The sequence below is a fragment of the Strongylocentrotus purpuratus genome, unplaced genomic scaffold (assembly GCF_000002235.5).
Source record: "Strongylocentrotus purpuratus isolate Spur 01 unplaced genomic scaffold, Spur_5.0 spur5_scaffold_3, whole genome shotgun sequence".
NCBI lineage: Eukaryota > Metazoa > Echinodermata > Echinoidea > Camarodonta > Strongylocentrotidae > Strongylocentrotus > Strongylocentrotus purpuratus.
The window spans coordinates 32,633,818-32,656,463 of NW_022145609.1; the positions used below are offsets into that span (position 1 = coordinate 32,633,818).

General features: G+C 38.4%; 2 protein-coding genes and 1 long non-coding RNA gene across 4 annotated transcripts in view; 2 read left to right on the top strand and 1 right to left on the bottom strand.

Annotated features, from left to right (window-relative positions):
- Positions 1-2,281: 2,281 nt before the first annotated feature.
- On the top strand, positions 2,282-11,173 carry LOC575259 (sodium- and chloride-dependent glycine transporter 1). The gene is made up of 7 exons (XM_775027.5): positions 2,282-2,594; positions 3,068-3,263; positions 4,727-4,858; positions 5,424-5,763; positions 6,462-6,958; positions 7,265-7,890; positions 8,156-11,173. The coding sequence occupies exons 1-7, from the start codon at positions 2,550-2,552 to the stop codon at positions 8,417-8,419; spliced, it is 2,100 nt and encodes a 699-aa protein (XP_780120.1). The 5' UTR covers positions 2,282-2,549; the 3' UTR covers positions 8,420-11,173.
- A 100-nt stretch (positions 11,174-11,273) lies between these two features.
- LOC115928833 lies at positions 11,274-22,394 on the top strand. The gene is made up of 2 exons (XR_004066241.1): positions 11,274-11,594; positions 22,240-22,394. It is a non-coding gene; the product is annotated as an uncharacterized LOC115928833 (long non-coding RNA).
- LOC577900 (methyltransferase-like protein 27) overlaps positions 12,658-22,646 on the bottom strand; it is a 28,236-nt gene continuing 18,247 nt past the window's right edge. Inside the window, exons 1-6 of one of the 2 annotated variants that reach the window (XM_030996821.1) lie at positions 21,019-21,152; positions 18,712-18,836; positions 17,984-18,106; positions 17,034-17,169; positions 14,935-15,027; positions 12,658-13,790 (exon numbers count right to left, since the gene is read on the bottom strand). In XM_030996821.1, coding sequence (XP_030852681.1) covers positions 13,603-13,790; positions 14,935-15,027; positions 17,034-17,169; positions 17,984-18,106; positions 18,712-18,816 — 645 coding nt within the window. In that variant the 5' untranslated portion in view covers positions 18,817-18,836; positions 21,019-21,152 and the 3' untranslated portion in view covers positions 12,658-13,602. Of the gene's footprint in view, positions 13,791-14,934; positions 15,028-17,033; positions 17,170-17,983; positions 18,107-18,711; positions 18,837-21,018; positions 21,153-22,646 lie in introns of those variants that run through there. The other variant, XM_030996822.1, reaches the window with a different exon arrangement.

Consider the following 22,646-nt stretch of genomic DNA (forward strand, 5'->3'; position numbering starts at 1 on the left):
ATTTCAAAACTATCAGTAAACAAAAGTCCTGTGACTATGATTGGGTCTTTGGAATGTCTGTCAATGCGGTTTTATGAATGAACGCTCTTTTCCATCCGTTCTATTGTACTAGTACTGTAGTAGAAGAAAACACAAAGGGGTCAAATTCTAAAGGGAAGATTCCGCCCATAAAAAAAGCCGGTAGTACCGGTATATAATTATGCACATGCTTTCCCATCCTGGATTTTTTTCGTTGATTTTCGCCTGACCTGAACTAATATTATGTCTTTTCCGTGACATAGCAAAAAAGTGAACATAAATAAAAATGCGTTTTGTCAAGAAAAATGTGTCATGGTTTTTTTTATATTGCATAAAGCCTTTTTGTTTGGAATGGATATGCGTTGATGAAAACAGAGACATTACAAAAAACTATATTTTTATAAATTCATGAGGCAGACAGGGGTCCTTATTGAAGAGATGACATAAATTATATTTCCATTCGTGACAATCTGAAATGAAACAGAAATGTTCACTTCCAACTTGCACGCATAATTATTGAAGGTATATCAACTACACGCACTGAGTTGTTATACATCCCCATCTCTCTTTACACAGACATGTTTGTGACTGTATGCATTTACTGCGAATAATAAAAAAAACTAATCTTAATTTTTCATTTAAGATTAGACTTCTTAAATCAAGTTAGAGGTTCTGCAGCTTACCAAAAAGATCATGCAACCATTACTGTATTTCAACTTCCTCGATCCGACAGAATTTTACGCTCATCCTGGATGCGGTACAGGCATATCCGCCTCCACAACTTCCACCCGGTCGTTCACTCCTCCAACTTTATAGCATATTTGGTGATATTATCCCTGCATTTCCATTTTCCAAGTAACTAAAACGATACTTTGAATGAAACCAATGTTTGATGGTCATGATGATTATATGACCCTCAAAAATTAGTCTAAACGAGGAAAAGAAGTGCATGCGTGGTAAAACCGCAAGGACCACATTGCCTATACGATGCACTCAAGTTCCTCAAAGTTCTAAAATATTAAAAAAAAGTATTAATCATAATTAACTTTATTAAGTTTACTACTATTATTTCTATCACCAAATTGGTTGCATCTCACTAGAAATGTGAAAACATTATATTTAAAACAAGACACTTATTGTAAACAACAACAATAACAATACTACTACTACTACTTCTACTACTACTTCTACTACTGCTAATGATGATAACAATAATAACAATAATTCTACTACAGTTCTTCTACTACTACTACTAATAATAATAATAAAATATGACAATAACAAGGATAATAATACTACTAATAAAATAACGACAATAACAAGGATAATAATGATGATGAAAATATAATACAAATACAAATAGTAATGAAAATAATAACAATAATGATATTGATAATAATGGAAATAATAATGGAAATAATAATGATGATAACAACGATGATAATAATGAAAATGATAATAATGGTGATGGTACAAATAATAATAAACAGATAGGCCTATACCTGTACCAAAACAACAGCATGCAAGTAACAAGCATGCAGAGATAGCTCCAAAAAAAAAACCGGACCACATACTTCCGCCCGCATGGCAATGTTTGTTTGCACACGAGGGCGTTCACCGAGGGCCCCCACCACAACAAGGAAATATTTACATTATTTTGTATAATGATTGCTGAATAATGCTTTTAAGTGATTTTTTCATAAGTTTCCATCAACGTTGCATGTAAACACATACAATATACCACTTCGTATTTAGTAGTTGTAGTTACAGCACCTATAGTATTGGACTGACTGGAGCTATATATACGCACAATAGTTTTCGTATACGAAAAGTCTTACTGTATGACAGACTCACATTATTATACAATAATTAGTAGTTATTTACATGTATACACATATCTTACATTTTTGAGAGAAATATACTGCTACAATTATGATAATTGCTTCATGACTAATGTTTCGGTCATCGACACATACATTCACTTTTCCAGGGAAACCAAATCACGAGACCCGCATAGCACATAGCTATTCTCGTGCACGACGTTGAGTATTATTCCGAGTAAGGTCATTCATAGCGGTAGGCCACTCCCAGACGTCCTTATTTGGTTGATCACGCGCGCAAAGCATGTCATGTGATGTGATTGTGCCGAATCAACAACGTGTATTTGTAGTCATGAATATTCATTACCCTTCTTGAGCACATGCTCGTGTTTACTAATAGTATACTTTCCGCGCCGGTATACGGGTATATAGTAACGGCTCACACGGAAAATCACCAGAAACAATCAAGAATTCATCGGAGTAACATCTCGCTTGCAACTTTACTCCGGATTTACACTTTCATAAGTCTACTCGCTCTAAGAGAGCAACAACATTGGATATTTATCATAATTTGTTCCTTGCCTGATTATTATTCGTTTTGAAACTGAAAAGACTGAATTGGTTGAAAACGTGTTGGTCGCTTGTTTTGTTGTGATTTTCATGTTTACATCTTCAGTGTTTTGATCAAATCGGAATCATCATCAAGACAACATGTCTGAGAAGACGAAGTCAGAGAAAACGGCATATACCGAAATGGTAAGTTGAGTTCATTTTCATTATAGTTATTCATTCTCATTTATTTGTTTATTTAAAGTGTCCTTATAATGATTTATTAAATTTGAAGAAGATGATATCAAATAATTATAATGAATAACCTAAACGTTTTGTAAGTGTTTCCTCCAGCCAAGAATGTCCTGCTTACTTACCATATTTACCATGCTCTGCTACTAATAGTGGTCAAGATAACTTAGAAACTTAGAAAAGAAAACCATCCTCGCAAGATAGAACATAATCATTCATTCAAATTGTAACACCCTTACAATAAAAAATATGCTCCTCAAACACTTCAACTCAACATGCAAAGAGATCAAGAGTCAATGATCGGTGATGGTCGAAACATAAACAGATAATGTTTGAATTTCAACTCTACGATATTACAACCGAATATTTGCTTGTTGCGAAACTATACTAATTCTAACATTTTATTTTTTCTTCTTGCTTTCTTGTAGCCGCAACAGCAGCCGCTAACGATGAAACTTAGCAATATTCCCGACACTCCCCAGAAAGAAACGATCGAATCGGAAGAAGTCGATGAGCGCGGAAACTGGACGAATCATCTCGATTTTCTACTCTCCTGCATCGGATACGCCGTCGGTCTCGGGAATGTCTGGCGATTTCCTTATCTTTGCTACTCTAACGGTGGAGGTGAGTTAGAATTACTTTTTTTAATGATGGATAATGGATCTTTATTTGTTATGTTGATGTTGATGTTGATGTTGAGATGGGTGCACCGTGCAAGAAAAGGCCAAACGGAAAGAAAGTGTCGAGACATAGAAGATTTTTCTACGAGGAATGTTATTGTTGTTGAATTGTCTACTAGTCTAGTTAAAATCATCATCATACACCAGTTCTGCTGTAAAATATTATAATTATGAAGTATCCCGACTATTGAACAGCAAGAAATTGTATCAAAATGCAAGTACGGGAATGTCTGTTTAATATAACTCGTGAAAGAATGCGAACATATTTTAGACCTGAAAAGATATCATATTGCCTTGTCTGCAATACAATATTTAATTCTTTCATTGATATATTCATGAGGAGCATCGTTTGTAAATAAACAAGAGGAATATCTTCATCGGAATAAGATTGAAGTTGAATACTGTACTCTAATATTTCTACTCAAGATGATATTATACATTTTTTACAAGAAACAAATGCGTACCGAAAAAGCCGGTACGAAAGCCCATGCTGCATGCTTTGTTGATGTTGGTCAAAACGCCGGTAGAAATTCACAACAAGAAAATGCCGGTTGCCCAGCCCTTTGGCTGCGCGCCAATTCCACATTTACATATTCACCCGCCTTCTCTGAAAAACTTTCCATAGAGAGCGTGGGCACTACGTCAATGACACACATCATCAATATTTAACCATTGTGACGTCAATAGAACAGCGAGCCAATGAATGCCTCGGATTCCGAGGGCTCGGCTATTATGATTAATATTCATGAGTAATCGTCATCACTGGGTGACTGAGCTTTGTTGGCAAAGAAGAGCGTGGGGAAAATTCCATGACGTAGTCGCCCAGGCAGCCGCTAATTACCCTTGCGGAAAAAAGCGGACGTGGAACATTCCCGAAATATTAGAAGTACGACGTATTCTTGTACGGGGAAATGAAAATCAGGATAAGATGTTCCATATCCGAGATATAATTTTCTAAACCCTGATTAAATTCCTAATATTTCCTATATTTCTGTATTTACATTTATTGAATAGGCCTATATAAAAAAAATAGAAATACACTTAATAAAAGATTTGATTTAAAGAAAAAAAATGAGTTCATTTTACACTTTACTCTTGATTTCTCCTCGCATTGCGTATAAGGGTTATGAGTATTATTATCGCTCTTCTTTTCAATTTAAAGATTTAATAACCCCAAAACAATACAACAAAGAAAACGTAACATTTTATAATATGTTTTTTTCCCGCAAATACCAGACGATACTATTTGTAATCATCATTATTATACATGTATAATTCCACAAGCTTTATTTCCGTCACTGCTTTTTACCATTATTCGGTCTCATGCGCATGCAAACTGATGAGTCAGTTTTCCCCAAATCTTCATCCTGAGTAATATTTGACTTTAGTTTTTATTGTATTTTTCAGGAGCGTTTTTGATCCCCTACCTTGTGATGCTGTGTCTGGCCGGTGTGCCTCTCTTTTTCCTCGAGTTGGCTTTCGGGCAGTACTGCAGCAAAGGACCAATCAGGGCATGGAACGCAGTGCCTCTTATGCGAGGTAAGTACCCATTGACCAATCAGAATCAGTGTGCTTAGTGCTTTTAGGCGTTTGCTGCAGACCGCGCGAGTGGTTTTGTGACCGCAGAGTGTGGTTTCTTTGCAAAATTATAGCGGAAGTCGGAATCAGAGGAAAAAAAAGGATTGGGGTGTACTACTGTACTATAATAGCTTTTCCACTGTTTAATCTTCATTTGTCATGACATAATATGAAGAACTGTTATGAAAGTGATCTCAGTCTAATAACTCGTTATAAGAAGAAAACTTGCCATTATTTAGAAGCCATATAAGGAGGAGAAGGTGAAGAAAAAAATATTTGGTTCTGTATAATTAAACCCGGCGATCTCTAGTATCCATCTATCTTGTAAGTTTTTAAGTTATACAAGATATTAGGGATTGAGTGCAAAATATTATAATAATATATTAAGGTGAAGTCTGATCATGGATACTTCGAAAAAGCTTAACTTTATTTCGAGGAAACCATATAACATTATGATATATATATCAAAAGGCTTCGAAACTAAGAGCCCACATTTAAGAATTATCCTGTTTTCCTCCTCCCTCAGGTGTCGGCTATGGTATGGTGGTCGTATCGGCAATCGTCGGTATCTACTACAACGTGATCATCACCTACTCGCTCTTCTACTTCTTCAAATCGTTCGCCAGGGTCCTTCCATGGGAGGGTTGTCACCATGCCTGGAACACCAAGTTCTGCTCCCAGCTCGTTAAGGAGTGTATCGAGGCTGACGGCATCGTCACCGAGAACAACACTTGTGTCCCCATCGGCAACCTGACGGACGCGGAGATGGAGAGCTATAACGTGACCTACTCCGACGACGGCAACATCACCAGTTACCTGGACCCCCTGCAGGCTAGCCGACAGAGCGCCTCAGCCGAATTTTACAAGTAAGGAATCCAAATAATGAATTTGATCAATCTCTTTATCTTGATTTGATCGGTTCTGTAAATCAAATTATTTGCAGATGTTGTATATATAAAAAAACCACACAAACAAAACAAAAAGTTAGCCCTGAATAGATGTTAATTTTTTTCGACCGTGCAAACTTAGAACGTTGATAGTAATATGGCCAAAAGTGGAACAAAGTTGACACGAAATAGCAGACGCCCCTTTCGTTTTTGTTCTTATCACACGCGCTATGCGGAAGCTGCTTGATTAAACAATTAACATTTATAAACGTGACTTGGTGACGTAGGGATTGTTGAACTCTGTGCTATGATTATTTCTAGTAATTAGTTTTCCTCCATTTAAAATTAATCATCCATGCATTATTGACCAACCGTTGAGGCCGGATGTGAAGAGGTGTCCGAGTGAATTTGTTGTCCTTCATGGAGGAAAGTTTGGATTGAGCAGATTGTATCAACAGATGGCGCTATTACAGGCTAAGAAATACACATGCTTGAGCATCAAACTAACCAATCTCCATGAAGAATTTTTTTCTTCTTATCTTCAAGACATTCAATGCTTACGATTGGATGCAGAATAAATGGAGCTTATAAACTGTATCCTAGTAATTTTCACTTCATTACTTGCCTTTTAATGAAAACTAATCAATGTTCTCTCCCTTTTGTTTGGTCTCTCGCAGGTATGCCATGTTGAACGAATCTGGTGACATTGGCGACCCTGGCATGATCAGCTGGCAGTTGACCCTGTGCCTTCTATTCGCTTGGTCCCTCATGTTCCTCTGCCTGGTGAAGGGTGTCAAGTCCTCAGGCAAGGTTGTCTACTTCACCGCCACCTTCCCCTATGTCGTCCTCTTCATCCTCTTCATCAGGGGCATCACCCTGGAGGGACAGATCGATGGCATCAAGTTCTTCATCACCCCCCAGTGGCACCTCCTCAAGGACGCCAAGGTATGGAAGGATGCTGCCGTGCAGATCTTCTACTCCTTGAGTGCATCCTGGGGCGGGCTCATCACCCTCTCATCCTACAACAAGTTCAAGAACAACTGCTTCCGCGATGCCATGATCGTCCCCATCGCCAACTGTGCTACTTCCATCTTTGCTGGTTTTGTCATCTTCTCCATCTTGGGTCACATGGCTCATGTCCTGAACAAACCCGTTGAGAGCGTCATTGATGAACGTAAGTTTGTAGATCAGTCAAGGAATTATAATTTGCCAGATACTTTCAAAGCCATTGACTATATTTCATTATCAATTATATGTATTTGGAGATTTTGTTAGAGATTCAAATTATGGAATCAATAAAAAGGGTTATTGTCAAGTCATTCAAATGTTCTTAGGAATATTGTTAAAAAGAAAAAACTAACTTAACAAAACTCTGACTTCAGTACTCAACTTTCATGGTGTAAAATTTACTCTCCATTCAATGTTACAAGATGCGCATTCAGACTCTAATGATTTCTTCACTCTCCATTTTCCAATACAGAATTTGGTCTTGCCTTCATTGCCTACCCGGAGGCTGTAACCCTCCTGCCCATCTCTCCTCTCTGGGCTATCCTCTTCTTCTTCATGCTCATAACCCTCGGTATGGACAGCCAGTTCTGCATCATCGAGACTGTCACCACTGCCATCATTGACGAGTTCCCCTCCCTCCGTAAGAAGAAGCATCTCGTCGTCTTCGTCTACTGTTTCCTCGGGTTCATCTTTGGTCTGAGTTGCGTCACCCAGGCTGGTGGATACTGGGTTATCCTCATGGACAAGTACGCCGCTGACTTTGCCCTGCTGATCTTCGGTCTCTGTGAGTGCATCGGTATCGGATGGATCTACGGAGCCAGGAGGTTCCTCAACGACATCAGGACCATGCTCGGTGACAGGATCGTCGATCATCCACTCTTCAACTTCTGGCCTCTTACCTGGTGCTGTATCACTCCCGGTGTACTCCTGTTTGTTCTTGGCTTCAACTGGGCAACCTGGGAATTCCCCACTGCTGGCGATTACGAGTTCCCAACCTGGGCCCACGTCATTGGCTGGCTTATGATCTCTTCATCTCTCGTCTGCATCCCAGCTGTCTGGGCCTTCGAGTTCATCAGGGCTGGTGGAAGTTTTGCCGATGTAAGTACCATTTCTGTCTCTTGAGGTTCAGGGAATAAAATAAAGTTGAAATATCTGGGCTCTAGCCAAGATTTACCTGCATACTAATTATGATCACTTAGAATCCATTTTCCTTTAAGATGTTTACCCCCTCACCCCCAAAATGGCCCCTTATCTATTCATTTTAACTTTACCTAAAAGACAAAATATGTCGTAAAATTCGTTAGTTATTTTCTAGATATTACTTATAAACTAATGATGGTTTTATTTCCTCCCTTTCTTACAGAGGATAAAATACATGGTGACTCCTCGACCAGAATGGGGACCCCTCCATCTTGCTGACAGGCGTGAGGCCATTGAGGTTCACAGGCAGTTCGGTACCACCATGGGAGGTGTTCTAGACCCAAGCATCCCCGAGAAGAATGAGAAGAACTTAGAGGGTGGTGTAGGCTACCCCCTTCACCCGAACGGAGTCGTCCCCATGCAGACCATTGATGCTAATGCCTTCCACTTACAAGGTGCTGTCGGAGGAGTTGGAAGCACGGTATAAGGGTCCTTGTGCCTTTGACGTAGAGACTGTTTGTTACCATGGCTGCGGGCTTTGCGCCGATGCTGCAGTCCATGGGTAGGGAGATGAGGGTGAGATGGAGATGCTTTCGCCTGTTGAAACTGTTTAGTAAGTTCTTCTGTCAACAATACCTTGATGAACAGTTGAACAGCCTTTTTGAAGATCTGAAGGCAAGGCTACAAAGCAGGATCTGAAACTGGGAATCCGTCCTCCCCAATGGCTTAAAGACTAACTCGATGCCGCTAGCATCCGAGATCTGCCGTCCGCCTTGTAAAAGGGTTATGTTAGATCATGGAGTTAACTCCATGGTTAGATGGAGAAAAACAAGATGTGCCGTCCTCCTTGTTACAGGGTTTTGGTAAATGGAAGAAATCAAGAAAATCACGATCGCCTCTCAGTACAGAGCTAAGATTCGAAAATAGTTTCTATCCATTGTGACGTAAGAAGTCTTCATATATAGTGCCACCTCCCATACATGAATATTCTCCTCGAAACTGACAACTTTTGGGGAGAAGATGCTTATTCATTGCAATTGTAAACTGTATTTAAATATGCAAAGATGTTATTTATTACTACCAAACGAATTATCACAATCATCACAAGGAATACTTCACAAGTTCACAACTCATTGAATACGGGACTGGTTGAGGATAGGAAGAGCTGATCAAATTAAGCGTACCCTAAATTTCATTTTTGGAGCTAAAATACATGTAGCTACCTAACTTCCTCAGTATCCATACAAATAGAAAACATTTCTTGGTAAGCTGATAATAGGTGCTATCAAAGATAACCATCATTTGATTATCATCACTCTAACCTGTAAACATCGATTAAACTCTCATTTATCATGATTATTTATAGAATCTGAGAAGGTGGATTTCACATGAATGAATGATAGCCAGTGAAATCAATTAAGTGGAATAAAATGTTCTGTAAACAGTAATGTGCAATTCCATCTTCAGGTCGACTCATGACGTGCTAGCAAATGTAATCATATTTATTCATGACGTAACCATTTACTCAGTCGGAAATGTGTCAATGAAAATAATTCGTCTTACTATATTTTAGAGACACCCCTCTATCATTATTTGTATTGAAGCCTTCCAACTAAAATCTACCATCTCCCAACTATACATAACGATTGCATGGTGACTGTAAGAGAGAACAACCATTCACATACATGTAGCAATACCTTGTACATATTCTTGTATATTTAAAGTTATTTTATCTTCCAGCAAGCACAAAGAGATGTAAATTTCAAGTTTTCTATTTGGTTGTACATTTGTTTGTTGTACTTCTTTGGTTATGATTTTACTGCAGAGTGAATTGAATTTGTGATGTCTACGTTTTAACATGGAAGCCTTAAAAGTTACTGCCCAGTCTTGGTTAAACAAGAAACGGACGGCCATCATTGCAATTATAACAACCAATACTTTGATTTAAATATTGTACTGAGGATAGTTTGTTGAGAATATGTCGTCGCCAAGCTCCTAAAGTCCTGACGATGAAGTGCTGTCACTTTATCAAGAAGTGTGCTATTGGAATCAACTGACAGTACAGTCATAACTTTTTACTTTTCCGTAATAACAACAACCGGAAAGCAGTGTTAAAGTGTATATGTGTATGTGATGTATGAAATTATTTAAGAACTACTTGCCTTTAAACCAAGATGAAATACTCTTGAAAAGCAATTAAGTGTATATACTGCTTGGTTGCAGCTGTTATATAAATGTTGATATGTACATTACATAAATGATATTTATTTACTTTTTGAAATAAACAACTGAGTCATCACTTATGAATATGTCATTCGCTTGCGGGTGTAATGCATTTGAGTATTGTACATGTAAGTCTGCAAAGCAAACACGTGTGTGACCCCAATGTTTAATCATATGTTCGTCGCATTTCTAATGATAATATTTATCATAATTAATATGAGTTATGATAATATTTATCATATTTCATACGAGTTATTAACGTGATCATTCCATGTATAATAGACATTTATATTACTATGCCAAAAAACGGAATGCAAAAATTGCGATTTCATAAAAAGGAAAAGAAGAAATACATGCTTCAACATGATGACCCTTTTCCCTGTTGTATGTGAATCGTTGCTTTTGCTTTTTGCTTTTCTTCTGGACATTAATTTAGCATGGTGCTTAATGCTTTAGGACGCTTCTATCAAATTAACCATCATAATATAGATAGTTTTAAAATTGAATACTTTGGAAATGCAACTCATGACGTAACCAGTCGATAATCAAATCATATAATCAAAATGCATTACCAGAAATCCTAGACATTTCAAAGCTTATTTGGGGGGGGGGGGGGGGGTTGAAGGCAAGAACAAAATCTTGCAATAGATATCTAATGCCAACAAAAGGGAAACAAATAATGAATATCAAAAAATCACGAATTCTTATTAACTAAGTGGGGGGGGGGGGGGGGGTGGCATGTAAAATAATGGTAGTCTCAGTATAATAAGATAATGTGATTTACTGGATTTAAGAAATAATTATACATCCTTTTTCCTCATCTTGATGTATCATTTTATTCTATAATACCATTTTTCTTTATCTGCACAAAGTACAAAAATTTGGAACTTTTGTCTCACTGTGTATCTGTATCTATGAAATATGTTATGTATTTATACGAATGAATAATGAATGTTATGAATATGCGTAAGTCGCAGAATGTAAGAGCTGGAATAAAATGTCGAAATGAAAAAAATAATTGAAGGTGTTCTAGAATATTATTAATGTACTTTGAGTGCCTGTCTTTGGATCAGTGGAATTGAAAGAGGGAGGAAGAGAGAGAGAGGGAGAGAGAGAGAGGGGGAGAGGGAGGGAGAGAGAGAGAGAGAGAGAGAGAGAGGGAGAGAACCAAGTTTGTCATGTAAGCCTCAAGAAGGAATCCAGGCACGAAGCAAAAGATATGTATGCAATCTATTGGATTGGACAACTGCATAATTTGTTGAGAAGTTTTTTTCTTAAAAAAAATATCCTTCATTAATGACCACGGCCAAACAGCAAGCCTATCTGTATCGCGGTGCAAACAGAAACCTTATTATGTTCTCCTTTTTTAATTTTCTGAGACTGATAGTTCAACAATCCTACTACTTTCACGGCCAAGGGCAATCCAACCCTTGTAATAGGTTAATTTGTATATAAGCAGACATGTAGAGAAATATACATAAATTGGACCAATAATAAGAAAAGTATGAATGTTTGAAATATAAAATCCCTAAGTCTATGCGAATCTCAAATTGGCAGTTTGATATATTTGGATACATTTTCCGTTTGTCGTGTATTTTTTATGTTTCTCATTAATGCCTCCTCCCTTGGGGCACCACTAAAAATATATTATCGATAACATAATTATTATTATAAGTCCTCTAAAGAGAAAAGATCCTCCTGAGTCATGAATTTTTGAAAAATTGAAATTTCAGTCAGTTTGTGTGTTTGAACAAATGGGAAAGTTGTCCACCACTACATCGCAGAGACATTACCGATTCAGCCAATTTGGAGAGCCCAAAAACCTATAGTAGTTACGACTTTCGAGAATTCATAAATTTCTCAGTTTTGTCCGATTTCATTTACACTTTCACCAGACTACACTGCCGCCCCCCCGCCCCCCCCCCCCCCCCACTGAGTGTTATTTAGGGTACGCATATGCATGTTTCCTCCTTTTGAAAACACCCCATAAGTACGGTGTGTAAAGTCAATACATAATTTTTTTTTTCTTAACTAGTTGTTAATTTTATTGTATTCATATTATCTGTAATGTTACCCTTCTACATGTATATATATATATTTTTTTTTAATACTCTGTATTATATGTTTTTTTATGAAGAATGAAATAAATACCATACCATACCATACCATACCAATACGGGCCAGATTTTTGTGTACTACGAGCCGGACTTTGGTGCGTGAAAAGTACCCCTTTACCGGAAATTTTGGTAACACGCATGGTATAACCTTGGGGGGGGGGGGGGGGGGGGGGGGGGGGGACTACACTTCTCTGATTTTTCTGCTTTCCTCCAGAGTAGTTTGATGTAAAGGATGGATTTATATTAGGCCAGGGACGGAACATGAGTCACCTCACTGATTAGGCGTACTTTTAAATCAAAGTCGCTCTCCAACATCCATTATAGTAATCATTTATAAAGAAAACAAGAATCGAATGAAGGCACTTAATAATGAAACAGCAGACAAGAAGGAAATGTGGTGGTTTATTCAACTTTATTGTCATCAGGGGCTCTCGTGTAACTAAACAAGTTGATTGAATTTCAAACAAGAGCTCCTAAACACGATATCTTCAATATACATAAGAAAGCAAGGGGGCGTCATTATACAAAGCGATGTAGATAGAGGGCGACATTACTATTTCATTAGAGTATCCCATGGAGTCTCTATGATGAGACCAAACCATTAATTAATGCGAAATAGAAAAATTTGTCACAGTACAGGTGGAAAAGAATGATATTATGAATGTGGGTATAATTACAATACAGTTCTGAATTTCCCCTCCGTTGAGTTTTCGAGAGCCGTTGAGTTCTTGTGATTTTAAAGAGGGGATATAGGCCTGTACCGGACCTTACATTTCAGGAGTTTGGAAAACAAGAATTATCCAAGGCATATCTAGGTAATTGGGGACCAACAAGCTTTTCAGATACGTGAAGGTTTCGTTCTTAATCATTTATCAAGAAAACAAGAATCAAATGGAGGGAGTTAATTATGAAGCAGCAAACCTAAACGTCATATGGGTGGCTTATTCAACTTTATTGTCACCAGGGGCCTCTCGTGTAACTAAAAAAGTTACTTGAATTTAAAACAAGAACTCGTCAGCCGATCTCTTCGATATGACGTAAGAAAGCAAGGGGGGGGGGGGGGGGTCGTCATTATTCTAAACGATACCGATATTTAGAGGGCGACATTACTATTTCATTAGAGTAACTCAAGGAGTCTCTATGATGAGACCAAACCATTAATGCGAAATAAAATAATTTGTCAACGGTGGGAAAGAATGATAACAATGAATGCGTTTCATGATGTTATAGTTACAGTACAGCACTGAATTTCCCCTCCGTTGATTTATCGAGAGTCGTGGAGTTCTTGTGATTTGAAGGAGGCGATATCGATGTAGGCCTATACCGGACCTTAAATTTCAGGAGTTTGTAAAACGAAAATTATCCCAGGCAAATCACCAATGTAGTTGGGGACCCATTCTCTTTTCAGATACCTCCATGTTCCGTTCTTACTCAACTTTACTACGGCCGAGTCGAGCTGGTTAAACTCCGGGAAATCAAATAAGTATGATTCTCGCATTACTATCACAATCAGACCGCCTGTCAAATATAAAGACAAATAAAACAAAAACACAAAAACACTTTAAAAAAAAAATCAAATTGACGACAAATAAACAAATAAAAAAAAACTCTATTAAAAGAAAAGAATGACTTTCCCCTCCAGGAAGGCATTCCATTGACGGATTTAGGGAGAACCTGGGTGCCAATTTGCATAGTTTAATACACAACATTGAGAATTCTCCCTCTTTATTGTGTATTAATAATAATAATAATAAAACAAATATGGCTATTTATATAGCGCCGGTATCCGCCAGGCTCTGACACTCATGGCGCTATACACATATTATATTTGTTCTTGTGCTCTTTCTGCCCCTGCTGAATGGCAAGTCACTAAGGGTAACACAGTTACAATACTACTACACTATTCAAATTTAAATTAAATAAAAATGACTAACATTGAAGAGGAAAGACATCGGAAAGCAATATCAAAATACATAGAAACAAACACACAAGCAATATGTGATGCCAATAAATTGTAGGAAAGGAACCATTTAAAAATGCATCGACAGATAACAAAGTAAAAGATTTTATGCCTATTTCCCTCCAATCCATTTTTATTTTGTTAGACCGTCTTTTCGGTAATGTAACATAAATGAGGACAAGTTGAAAGAACAGACGTGTGCACCGCAAGCCTAATATGAAACGAGGTACCGGTGCAATAAGACGAAATCATGATTCACCATCCTTTCAAAGTAATATCTAGTGACGTACTAGAAGCGGGGGTCAACTTTTGAAAGGGCACTTGCATTAGGCGGGGCGCTGGTCTCTTCTTAAATTACATGTGAGTAAACAGAGACACCAATAGCCATGTTTACTTATGAATTTAAATTGATGCATGTTTCTCTCCCAAACACTCGGTTTCCAAATTTTGTTCACAAAGTATGATTAAAATTAGCAAACAGGTCTATTCGGGAAAGGCTAGCTAGGGGCCTATCCTTGCTTTCTTTTTGGTCCCTCTCCCTTTCTTCACTTTCTATCTCCTTGTTGTTGTTTTTTTAAACATTTTTTTTATTTACTCCTGTCATCTTATCACTTTTTTGGCATTCGATTAGGGTACGTGCTCCTACCCCTTCACATCTACGCAATTAATTAGCATCATGTTTAAGTTGATTAAATGGTTTACCTGGTTTAACGACTCGGGCGAACTCTTGAAAGCATGATGTATTCAGATGACCCGGTACGAATGTTCCCACTGTTACCAACGCATCATATTCATCTGAAAACAAGTTGTATACTTCAATAATAAATCGTTCTCTTATGTAACCCAACTAAAGTTTGGATAAACATTTCCGCATCTAAGAGATTGTATATCAATGAATAGAACAAAACTGACGACTGACATAACTTGTGACAGAAGGAAACCATATATCAATATAGAACAAACTAGTTACTCATATACCTAAGGTAAATGTTCATGAAATTATTATCATTATTATAAATATTATTATATCCTGTATTGGTTTTTGAATGGTTGGAAATACTGAATGGTTGATAGCTCTTCACGTGACCAGAAATATGCCAACAATTTTGGAGTTAACTTTATTTTTCTTTTAACTTGTACAAATTTAAAATGTTTCATTTTCTGTCTACATTTTTTCGAATTTTCTTTTTAATTTAATACATTTCACTAAAACATAAAATGTTTAAAATGTTAAAAAAAAAAAAAAAAAAGTTCGATTTTATAAAAAGCAGGATATAAAACAAATAAACCCTGTCTTCTTTTCGAGGTATTGGTTAAAACCAAAGGCCTCGGTGGCTCTAATAGTACCATTTGCTTTGGGGCACTATTGGAGTCACCTCTTGCCCATAGTTTCAACCAGAACCTCTCAGGACAGTGTATAGTATTATGATTATCATTATTATTGGGATTATTTTCATTACTATTCTTATCATAATTTTGTATCAACTTTACTACGGTTATAAGTAGTATTGCTATCAGCATCATCAGCATCATCGTCATTATCATGATCAGTGGTAGTAGTGGTAGTAGTATAGGATTTCCCGTCCATTTTAACACATTTTCATTCAATTTCATAAGTCTTTTTAATTCAATACCGTCCCGAAACTTTCTTATTTTGCACATTTATAGTAAATTTCGTCTTTGGTCATTCATTTTTGAACGATGCCGTCCATCCGGCACTTTCATCATTTTGCATCTAATCTCGTCAAAGTCAATTCAGGTTCGTCAACCTCGGCTACCAATGTACAATTGCATGAATAAATTTCGTCATCTTGCGGTCGATTTCATCAAAGCGTCATTCACATCCGTCCCTCGTTTATTATAAGGTCTATGCAAAGAATTTGAATGGATCTCTCTTGAAAATAATGGCATAAAGACGGATTTTATATTCAAATTCTACCGCGGACAGCCAAGTGAGACAAATTCAAATGAAATCAGACGAAAATGAATGGACAAGTGTTTATATTGATCGACCAATGACTAATTTGAATGAAAAATGACTAAATTAAGTTTGAAATTAGCACGATCCCGGATTCCTAGGACAAAACTGAAGTGCACAGAGATGAATTTGAATTGAAACATGTTAAAATAACGGGAAATCCTATAGTAGCAGTAGCAGCATTAGCATTAATAGTAGTATAGTAGCAGCAGTGGTAGTATTAGTAGGAGTAGTAGTAGCAGTATTACGGTAGTAGTATTAGCAGCAGTAGTAGTAGCAGCAGCAATAGTAGTAGCACAGAAGTAGTAGTATTAGTAGCAGTAGTAGTAGCAGTATTACGGTAGTAGTATTAGTAGCAAAGGTAGTAGCAGTAGTACTTATTCAAATATCCTTTCTGATGTCATTTAAACTGCATTATTGTATTTCATTATAATTAAAGCTACATAATTACTGTCTATGTCAAATTTGATTTTATTTCTCTGTAATTGATTTTGATAAGTGTTATGATTAATTTTTGTTCTCAATTTGATATTTCTCTAGTTCATGAATTAGAAGTTATCTGTCATTTTGTTGTTTTATTATTGTAAAGTGCATTGATATTTTCTCTGAAGATGAAATGCGCCATACATAGGTTATTATCATTACTATTAGTAGCAGTAGTAGTAGCAATAGTAGTAGTATAGTACTTAGTAGTAGTAGTAGTAGTAGTAGTAGTAGTAGTAGTAGTAGTAGTAGTTATTGTAGTAGTAATAGTATAGTAGTAGCAGTAGCAGCAGTAGTAGTACGACAATAGACACTCTTCAAATAAACAAACAACACTGACTGTCTTTGTCTGTTATGCCGCCATTCAATACATCTGCATAACGAACACTTCTGTAACAGCCGGTTGTCCTGGCAACTTCAATGCTCTTTTCGGAAAAGTCCATCCCATGGAGGTTGGTAAACCCACGCTTGACCATCTGAAATCAGATTACGAAAATATTTAGTTATTTATTAATTTACTGATTTATACATATATATTTAAATTCAAATTAATTAATCAATTCATCCGTCTATTATTTCATTGATCAATATATCGACTGTTCCTTCATTATTCTATTAGTTTCTCACTATCCCACTCATTTTCTCCCTATTTGCTTAGTCGTAATCGGTTCTACCAGGCGCGTTAGCAGCGGGGGGGGGGGGGGGGTTAAACCCCCTTCCTTTTTTGTATGTGTTTATGTTGGAGGAACCCCCCCTTTGTGTTTTTTTTGTTTAAAAAAAAAAATCATGCTAACGGTAAAAAAGGTGACTTCCGCCCCCCAACGGAACGAAATGTCGATCGGTCATATTTTCAAATTCCGAGATCCGTCCCCCCCCAAAAAAAAAAATGCTCTTACCCCCCCCCCCCCCCCCCCAGCTTATTCAGCGGCTGGCTGAGTCGTTGCGAAATTTTCGGCCTTTTAAAAAAATGTTAACCCCCCCCCCCCCCCTTGAAAAAATCCTGCGTACGCTACTGGGTTCTACAGTTGCCGGAAAAAACCCAACTCCAAACCACCACCGATCGACAGAATCGTGGCTTTTCGGCAAAGTTTGGAGCAATGTAATTTCCTGTTCGGTTTTTCTTGGTCTGATGTCGACCTATAGGTGGTGCTTGGGTATTATTAGGGACTTTTAGATTCGCACCAAGACAATAGGTCTATGCTACGATCGACGTCCTTTTAATGCACTGCCGTGAATGGACGTCACCCGTATCAGTCCACGCAAATCTAAAAGTCCCTATACTACTCTTACCAGTTCTCCCACTTGCCCTGTACCGCAGCCTACATCCAGGATCCGACAATCTTTGTCCCGGATGATCTCGGCCATCTTCATCGCTAAGATTTCTGGTCCATTGTAAGCCGATTTGGCAACGTCCTGTTAAAGAATTAAAGAAAAGGTTAATTTCAGTGAAGATTAAAACTATAGTAAAACCTGTATTAGTGGCCCCCCTCCCTATAGTTACGACCTATGTATAGTGACCATGTATTTCATCTCCATCGAGAGAGAATTTGTGGTGTAAAACCTGTCTAGAAAGGCCACTTTTATGTTTCGCTTTGGAGACCTTGATAGACAAGTTTGACCGTAATGTGTGAGCATTCTCATAATTAGCCTGTATTATGTCAGTTTGGAATAATAATACTAGACATGCCACATGAAATGGATTCCTCGTGAAAGTCCCGTCATATTCTAATTATAACTAATAACAGTATAAGGCTCCTTATTCATTAGAGTAGACTAGGCCAAGTTGAGCTTAGTCCAGTGGTTAATAATAGAGCGCCAAATGTAAGTTTGTTCTGAAAAAAAGTTATTAAATTCACCCGAAATAAATGAACAAAATGAATCCAGTCATGAAATTTAAATTTCACGTTGAAATGGATTTTGTTCACGTATTATAATAATTTTAATGAATGAAAAGACTACTTTTTTTGGTTCAAACGAAATAAAAGTTGATATAATTTGAATACTGGCCTCTCTGTTACCTGATTGTATTTCTGACTCCAGTCGTCGTATGTTGTTTGGAGAGCCTGACCCTTGATTTTGCCCGAAGTAATTGCATCCAATTGATTTGATGAAGTCATATCCATTCTGAACTGTTATATATTGACTGAAAGAGGGAGAGAGAGAGAGAGAGGGGAGAGAGAGAGACAGATGGGGGGGGGGGGAGTATAAAAAGAGAGAGAAAGAGAGTGAGAGAGAGAGAGAGAGAGAGAAAGATGATTTGGGGGGGGGGGGGGTTCAGAGGGAAAGGCCGAAGAACGACATTTATAAAGATAGACAGACCTCAGACGGACAGACAAGTATAATATGAGAGAGAGAGAGTAGGGGACATGGAAAAAAAGGAAATGTCATTCGATCTCATTTTGCACGTCCAACAGCACCCTAACGCAATCCTAAATGACGCTTCGTGCGCAACGTGCTTGGCAAGCGAGGAGCTTGAGCCTAACCCCATGTCCACACACACAAAATTCATCGTAAAGCTATCACGAAACGATATAGCTATAACATTTCGGGATAGCCATACTATGAAATTATGTGTGTACGCGCTTTAAAGCTATGGTTTATGGTTACATACCAAAAAGTAGCCTGCTCAGCAGTCGGGTGGTGAGTTTTTAGCCAATTTTGCCCGGGCACCGAGAGGCGGCCAGCGGGCGACGCTTGTTTTTAGCAGTGGCGGATCCAGGGGGGGGGGGGGGGGGGGCCCGGGGGCCGGGCCCCCCCCTTAAGAAAAAAAATCATGTAAAATCACATGATTTTTACCTTTTGGGGGGTTGGACCCCCCCTGGCGCTCAAGGGGGGGGGGGGGGGGTGCAAATTGAAATTTTTTTTGACGATCAAAAAAAAAAAAAATGTGCTCACTACCCCCCCCCCCCCCCCCCCCCCCCCTCCCCCCCACTGAGCGAATTTTTGGCCGGCACGATTTTCAAATTTTCGGGAGCAAAAAAAAAAAAAAAAAGGGCCCCCTCCCCTAAGAAATCCTGGATCCGCGCCTGGTTTTTAGGGCATCGCTCGGTCGCCGCTGAAGTTTTAGGGCGGAGTTAAAATTTGGCGGCGCCTGCTCACTTTTCACTTGTCGCCAAAAATACGTTCGGTGCCTGGGCGGTCGCCGCCCGGGCACCGACCTAATATAGCGTTCGCCGTCGAGCGATTTAGGTCAAAAATCGAAGCCGCTAGGTCAAAGGCTGCCGAGCGGTTGCCGCCCAGTGGCTGGCTTGTCGTCGCTGGGAGATCAGTCGGTCACTGGGCGGCGAGGTAAAAATCGATCTGCAGCCTTTGACCTCGCAGCTTCGATTTTTGACCTAAATCGCTCGACGGCGAACGCTCGATTAGGTCGGTGCCCGGGCGGCGACCGCCCAGGCACCGAACGTATTTTTGGCGACGAGTGAAAAGTAAGTGAATTGTTTTATTTTTCACAAATGGCCGAGAAGTTTCCCAAAGAAGTGCAGAATATTTGTGTGTTATGGTACATAATGCGTACCATCGTTATCCCCCGCAAGTTCGGGGTCAGCAAGTAGAGTGTACAGTATACGTTGAAAAGCAGCAGAATCGCGCCCTTTAACAGGACTTAAACAACCCCTCGCAGTTGTCTAAAGTTAAACAGGACTTAGACAGGACTTCGTGTTTAACTTTATTTAAACACGACTTCAGAATACGTAAACAGTTGGACACGACTTCGTGACTAAAGTTAGACGGGACTTAGACAGGACTTAGACAAGTGGTGTTTATTTAAACAGGAGTTAGACACGACTTCAGAATACGGGCCATAAAATCCATTCCCATGCAGATATTAATTCTAAAATCATTGTCATAAGATACTTTTCTAAGAAGTCAAAAGTTAAGGTCGAAAACTTGTGGGACACAGGCCTGTAAGTCTTTCGAAAAAACAACAAAGGTATTCGAAACAGTAGTCATATACTAAAGATTTATTTTACAAAACTTAAGGATCGGCCCAAACAAAACCACGCGGCTACTTTAAATACAGTTTAAATGTTTACTAATGCGACTTGGCTGATTCCTAAGACTATTTCGAACATGTGAAGATTTTATTTATCTAATAGCAGTAATGCCATACTGAAAAAGAGAGTGTAGCGAACAAAAGGAACTCGTCCACCTATAACCTGCAAATCGTCCAGACGAAGACCTATGAAACTTCGGAGGTCCTTGATCGGCTAAGTTCCTTACACTACCGTTTTTGACAATTCGAGGTAAATGCAATCTATATATCATGTTGAAGAAAATGCTGGTAAAACAGACAATAAATTTACCCTTGTAGATATCTTCATACTCACTTTCTTTTGGTCCATATACGGAAATGTATAGCTACCACCAACAGAAAACCACAATAAGAGTGCAATTGCGTCCTCGTCTGTACATCTTGTAGTACGACTACACACGAGACTGAAATATTCGTGATTTAAAAGCATAACAAACCCCAAATTACATTCAATAGAATGTTCGTCTTTTGTCATTATGAGTTCCGCTTTAATACACAGGGAGGCCTTGGATAAGCCCTTCTTTGTGTTTTGTATGCCATGCATGAAATGCTGGCTTCAAATCGAGTGTATGTGGTTTCTGTATAATTGTAGGGCATAGTGCATGTGTGCAAGTCTTTCACAGTCACTATGAACATGACAGACAATAAAGGCGGACAAAATATACAGTTCCTCAGGTAGACAAAGGAACATCCCTTCACTGCTATTATGTAAAAATGTGTAGAACAGGTGATTATGCATGTGACACCTGTTCTACACATTTTTACATAATAGCAGTGAAGGGATGTTCCTTTGTTTACCTGAGGAACTGTATATTTTGTCCGCTTTCATTGTCTGTCATGTTCATAGTGAGTGTCGGATCCAGGCGAGGGGGGTGGGGGGGGGGGGGGGGCGGATTCAGCTGGCGGAAAGAGAGGGGGTCAAAAATAGGGGGCCCAATTCGTGAGAAAATATTTATCACCGAATCAGCCAGTCGGCAAATAAGCAGGGGGGGGGGGGGGGGGGGGGGGTAAGGAGCCTTCTCACGGGGGCTCTTTTTTATACAAATATTCATTGAATTGGTACCTATGATTTTAATCAGCATTTTCCCTCTTACAAATTTACAAGCTACATAGCTGTTACTGACTTTTATCCCGTGATGACATTCTCTCGATTTCTTCCCGTTCTGCTCATTATTTCCTCCTCAATATTGGGAGGAACCTTTTTTCTTCACCGAGATTTTGTGTGTGCTATTTTGGACAGGCGCGGATCCACGGGCCGATTCTATCGGCCCGCCCCCCTAGCCTCCCAAACCGGTAAAAAATAGGATAGTAACGTAAATTTTACCTTAAAAAAATAAAATAAAAAATGCCCCCCCCCCCTGACCTGCCAGTGACACAAATGCGGCATCAAAAATATTTCTGATAATGATAATATTTATCATAATTAATGAGTTATGTTAATATTTATCATATTTCATACGAGTTATTAACGTGATCATTCCATGTATAATAGATATTTATATTACTAGGTTATTAGGTTAATTTGTATATAAGCAGACATGTAAGAGAAATATACATAAATTGGACCAATAATAAGAAAAGTATGAATGTTTGAAATATAAAATCCCTAAGTCTATGCGAATCTCAAATTGGCAGTTTTATATTTGGATAAATTTCCCGTTTGTCGTGTATTTTCTATGTTTCTCCTTAATGCCTCCTCCCTTGGGGCACCACTCAAAATATATTATCGATAGCATAATTATTATTATAAGTCCTCTAAAGAGAAAAGATCCTCCTGAGTCATGAATTTTTGAAAAATTGAAATTTCAGTTAGTTTGTGTTTGAACAAATGGGAAAGTTGTCTACCACTACATCGCAGAGACATTACCGATTCAGCCAATTTGGAGAGCCCAAAAACCTATAGTAGTTACGACTTTCGAGAAT

Excerpts from the sequence above, each read along its gene's own strand:
- LOC575259 (XM_775027.5), top strand. The coding sequence starts at position 2,550 with ATGTCTGAGAAGACGAAGTCAGAGAAAACGGCATATACCGAAATG. Across the intron at positions 5,764-6,461 it reads GCCTCAGCCGAATTTTACAA|GTATGCCATGTTGAACGAAT; the intron begins GTAAGGAATCCA and ends GGTCTCTCGCAG. Across the intron at positions 6,959-7,264 it reads TGAGAGCGTCATTGATGAAC|AATTTGGTCTTGCCTTCATT; the intron begins GTAAGTTTGTAG and ends TTTCCAATACAG.